The 6,000-nt window shown below is 32.7% G+C and overlaps 1 protein-coding gene across 1 annotated transcript in view; it reads right to left on the bottom strand.

Moving 5' to 3' along the window:
- Positions 1-272: 272 nt before the first annotated feature.
- The window catches only part of LOC144436126 (uncharacterized), a 44,101-nt gene continuing 38,373 nt past the window's right edge, over positions 273-6,000 (bottom strand). The window contains exon 23 of the mRNA XM_078124828.1: positions 273-5,116. Coding sequence (XP_077980954.1) covers positions 4,968-5,116 — 149 coding nt within the window. The 3' untranslated portion in view covers positions 273-4,967. The remainder of the gene's footprint in view (positions 5,117-6,000) is intronic.

Here is a 6,000-nt window from a genome sequence, read left to right as displayed (position 1 = left end):
GATACATCCCCCCCCCCCCCAATACTTTACTTGTATGTGACTGAATGGAGACATGGTGGCAACAAATAAATTTGCAAAGTGACTGATAATGCAGGAAATAGCTGAATTTCAATAATATTGAACCAGAATATCAGAGTCAAGGTCAAGGTCAATGTCTAAAAAGGAAGTTTGTTACTTGAATGTAGTGTCTATGATTCTGCCAAGAGTGAAATATTACAAAATCACTTTAGAACAATGACAAAATTAATCATAATGTTTAATAACAATATCAGTTATGCAAATGAAAATAGCACTATATACATTACCACTTTGTACACACAACAAAAGCTGAACAAATAAATGTACACTTGAGAATACTATAAATGGCGTAGTTTTATATCAGATCTTTCAAATGTTTAAGAAATCTTGCCACACATGAATCAGTTTTTATACAAAATAAATTATAAAACAGAATGTCAAAAATCAAAGTACTGAAAATGCCTTCTTTAATAATACAAAGCTTATGTATGTACAAATATGTAATATTTTATATATGACTAATGTAAGTCATGTGTTGACATATTTACCTTTATATATTTATGATTCAATTTGACATCTAAAGGTCTCTATGCTATGACTTGCATTTTGACCAAACACTCATGGTCATCAATTTTGGGTTTGATTTATTTCCAGTATCAATGCCATTTTGTTTTTACTACAATGTATATCATCAACATTAGGGAAAGAAGTAAAGCTCATTATTTTTAAACTATTGAGATACTAATGCAACCCTTTTGGATGTCATAAAAATTCTTGACTATTTTAGTACATACAGTTTTACTAACAAAAGCAAACCCAAAATAGATAAGCGAGTGTTCCAAATATAAGAAAACCAAGATAATATGAACCAAATACAAATATCACATTTCTTCAGCTTGAAACAAAACATATTTACATTTAAAATAGTTTTTTGAATTTCTTAGTTATGTATAGAAAATACAGTGTAATTACCTCACTACTTACTAAATCAATTAGAAAATACATGATTTCATTAAAATATAAGCATGTATCTTAAGTATTTGATAATGTTCACACTCTTTAACTTTATCTAATGTACATAACATAACAAAGACAAGTAGGACGGACAATATCTCAATGTAAAAGCTTTTGAGATTACTTTTGTATGAAAATTCTCTCAAAGTCTACTTTACCAGTATCCTTATCTAATTGTTTTAACTTGTTCTTCTTCACTATATTTTATTTACAATTGTATAAAAAATTAGTTTCCAACCACCTGCATAGGATAAAAGAACGTTCACAGAAATTATCTTGAGGAAAAAAAGTTGTGGATAGATAATTACCCATTTGCATAGATAAATTACTCATATTTGCATAATTAATCATGTTTGCATAGATAATTATTCATGTTTGCATAAATAATCACGTTTGTATAGACAATTACTCATGAGCAGTGCATGTCAAAAACTTGTCTACCATCAGTGCTTTTGGATTTTTTCTTAACACTGTGCATATGTGACATAAGTGAAACAAGCACATTGCAATTATCTGACTGAATTTGTACGTACAAGTACTACCACAAGTACATTTGTCTGGTACACCTCTAGTTGTGAATCTAAACCAGGTTTTTGATTTTGATTTTTTTGAAGGGGGGGGGGTGTCATGATATTTCAATGATTCACAGAAAAGAAATAAGTTGTGGTTTATGAGAATGATCTAAACCATCTGCCTAAGATCTTAATCCTAATGTTTAAAACCAAGAAATAACTTTCTTGTACCTGTTTCGTTTCAGAAGATAATACACAAATTTATTATCAATGTTATATTTTCTAAGCTACTGGCTGTTTAATTGTAAGAATTTTTTGCTATTAAGAATTCACCACTTTTTTGGCCTATGTGTTACCCATATCTAGATATACCCTGAGGTATGCAACAGCAAAAAAAATTCAATCCTAGCAAGAATTTCATTTCTCTTAAAGATCTTATTATTGCTTCAATAACTTTCAATAAAAATGTAAATCTTTATTCTTGGAAGAAGTATTATGGCAATTACAAAGACATTTGGACGGCATGTTTATACGTTGATGTAAATTGATCAAAAATGAGTTGTTGGTCACCGATCAGTTAGCTCATCTGCCCCTTACCTCTGCAGTCTTGGTTCAAACTTGCCAAGCGTTGGGTGGGTTAAAAAATGAACCAGATTTGTTATGCAAGAAGTGTGATGCTCAGTTTGACACTACCTTTTAACACAGGTTTCCCCCAGGGACTAAGTTTGCTCCTGATTCTTTTAACACTAGGGCACTAAGGCACTGCTATTGTGGCAACCATTCAACAAATTTCTAAATTTATTTGGACAAATAAAGATTATTATTATTATCATTATACCTGACATACTACTGCAGTGTCACAGAGAGGTCATGGAAGTCAGCCACTGCTAAATTAAAGTTGAAGTTACATGAGGTATAGATCTAATTGTTCGATTTATTAATCTAACACTACAGTAAAACCAGAAATACTGTCATAAATTCACTTTATCCATAACAAGCACAATTAATGGTAAAGCAATTCATGGTGAACAGAATGGTTGAAAAAATTGATTTAAAACAAAATGTATTCAATCAGTAAAAGTGTGTTTAATATGCTAAAAAATACCTATCGTATTTTTTTTTCAGAAAATGATATGAAGTTGATTTTGTATCTGAAAGCTGATTCACATAAGTTAAAATTACTGAAATGAGTATTTTACATGTAATTTATGTTTATAATTCAGTGGACGGGTGACAATTATTAAATTATCAATTATTAATTTAAAAGTATTGCCTGTATGTCATTACCATTAAAGTGTTTCCCCAGAGTAGAATTCATGCATAGATACATGCTTGTCATTTTGTTGCATTTACAGTGAAAGCAAATAAAAGGGGCACTATAGCCATAGCACTATTTTCTCTCTCTCTCTCTCTCTCTTTGGTAGTTGGTGAGGAATTACATATGTAAACACAAATTGTAGTCTACCCAAGCTATATTGTAGTACCACACCCATTTTCTTGACACGACATCCCTTAGAACTACATACAACATCCCAAAATGCATTGTGCAAAACCAAGCCACCCTTGTGTACTGTGCATTAATTGTACACACAACAGCTTGCCGCATTGCCATCAAAACTGTACAATATAGATCCCTTTCCAGATTACCATAATGCACCATATGATTGTGTCAATGTGTGTTTTACTGTGATTATATACTCAGCCCATAGAATGATTTCTACAAGTTTAAAATTCCTTGAGTGAAATATGATATGATTACCAGTTATCGTTAGCATGGCTATTTGTTTAATTAAATTGTATCACCTAAATTTTTTATTGAATTATCCTTTGTATTACAATTACTACCAAACCAGAGTGACCACAGAGTTTCAATTAGGCAGCATGATGTGTTTTATGTCTCGCACAATGTCTTTTGTTACAAATAACATGAAACATAAATACAGACACTGATAACATCCAAGCATACAAATGATATATTTGATCTCATTGTGAACACAAATCAGCCTCACTGTCGGATGAAACAAGGAAGATTCAAACTCAAAACTGTTTATTTATGTTTACAGTGAGATTACATGTAGCATTGCATGTGCATGCATGCTATCAGTGTCTGTGTGTAAGTTATAATTGTAACCAAAAAATTGTGTTACTTGGATGTACATGTAAAATATCAATATCAAGTTTGGTAGTAAATTTGCCTTTTCATCTTGATTGCTATAAGGATGGCAAACACCGAATCAAGATGAAAACATAAATATGTAATACAAATGAGGATTCAAGCTAAAATAAAGGAAATACACTTTAATCAAACTAACCAATGTAAAAATCAGATTTGAATCAGACTGAAGGAGTTCCTTCTCCCCAAATTTTATGTTTCTTTGGTCACATGGCATTATAGAACTGGAAAAGGACTTACTGGTGTCATCATTAGTGAGTTATAAGATGAAATGTCACTTGTCTCTATGCAACATGCACCCAAGTTAGAAATGTTAGCTGTGTAATATCAATTATCAGGGTGTGAGTGTTCTCATACACAAATGTGGTGGAGATGCAGATTCCATAACATGCAACGTGCCACAGACAAACCATGTAATTGTTTGTGATTGTGCTTGTGAAACAACTGTGACCATACATGAGTGTGTACAACATACATAACCATACACACATTGGGGTGAAACAACATGATGTGAAAGACACATGGTATATACGTGTAATGTTCATATATACTCATTCACTCGAACTGCAACAACCATTCAGAGTTCTCAGGAACATCAGGGTCTAGTAAATTAGAAGCATCCACAAGACTGATTGATCTTGTTGACATAGACTTTCATTTATGACTGGTAATCGAAGCTTCGGTTTACTATGATAGACACAAACTACAACTTTTCTTAATGAATGTGGTAGATTACACAAGTGGGTGATGGTGGTTCCTCAGTCATGCAAATCTTATCACCCTGTGATCAAGATAGTGTAAACATTGTAAGTCCCAAAACAGTACACTGCAAGTTTATGGAACTAGCTTTCAGACAGCCGCCCTACTGACACTATAATTAAACCAACATCCATTTAATAACTTCTATATCAACAACTTGCGACAATAGTTTTAGCTTGTGTCTATATTTTATAAACCGAAGCCTCAATTGCCAGTCTGTAATATGACATTTTCATTCTTACCATTCAGCAGTACTTATTATCTTTTTTTCTTACACTATCACTAACTCACCATGACAACTTTCACATACATCCCAATTGTTACTGTTTGGTGTTTCAATGACTTCCTAGACTACTAGAAGAGAAATGATAGGATGACACACACAGTTTTGATTGCAACAGGACATGCCATGAGTACTATGACCAAGTCCATACACCTTGCACTATTGACACGCTATAAAAATATGTGACAGTGTGATGTTGAATTTAGTTCTACCGAAAGGTCATGTTAAGAGGTGAGGGAGGACGTTTGGGAGCGCCATACGGTGGTGTTCCTAACTGTCTGGTTGTAAAATTGTGCTGGTGTGCCTGTCTTGAGTAGTCTGGTGCTGAAAGGTCCATTGATCGATGCAGCTTAGTGTCTGTGTCAAGGAAAGAGAACACTGTTAATGAATATGCTGACTTCAAAACACTTGCATTGCTACACAAATTTTTTTTTAATACAGTACCAAAAATAAGTGAAATTTGAAAGGGAGCTTTAGGCTAGACTATAGTGCAAAGAATACATGTACCAACGACACGATTTACTTCATTGGAAAGCTATTATTTGTTTCTGGGTGTCCTACACACTGACTTTTTGAAGGAAACATTAAAATACAATTGTTGCACAATATTGTAGGAAAGTGAAATCTAAATATTATCTTTCAATGTTGACACTCAACAAAGCAGGCATGCTGAGAGTAGAGAGTTTCCAAGACGCACCACAATGTTTCAACGTCTCACACATTTTGTGTTATGAATTACACAAATTTAAATACAGCCAATGATAGCATGCATGCACACACAAAAAAGTTACATGTACATGTTATCTCAAAGTGAACACAGATTAACAGTTTTGTGTTTGAATCTTCATTGTCTCTCATCTAACAGTAATGTTGATTTGTGTTCACAGTGAAATGAAATGTATCAATTTATATGCTTGCATGCTATCAGTGTCTGTATTTTGTTGTATGTAATTCTTAACAAAAAAAATTGTGCGAGATATAAAAAAATATTGTGCCACGTAAATGAAACTCGATCTATAGTCTCTCTAGCTTGGTATTAAATGTATATCTATACATCTTAGAACTGGTTTCTGTTATTGTTATTTTTATTACAAAGTTTTGACGTGATCATTACTATTATAGAATTCTGCATCTTTCAGCATCTACCAGTCTGTCCGTGGTGCAACACACAACTCCATACAATTTTGCAACAGCGCCAATATACAAATAATTCAGAAACCTTTCTGAAACTACTTTAAATG

The sequence above is a fragment of the Glandiceps talaboti genome, chromosome 6 (genome assembly GCF_964340395.1).
Source record: "Glandiceps talaboti chromosome 6, keGlaTala1.1, whole genome shotgun sequence".
Classification (NCBI taxonomy): Eukaryota; Metazoa; Hemichordata; class Enteropneusta; family Spengelidae; genus Glandiceps; species Glandiceps talaboti.
This window is presented reverse-complemented; position numbering and strand designations above follow the sequence as displayed.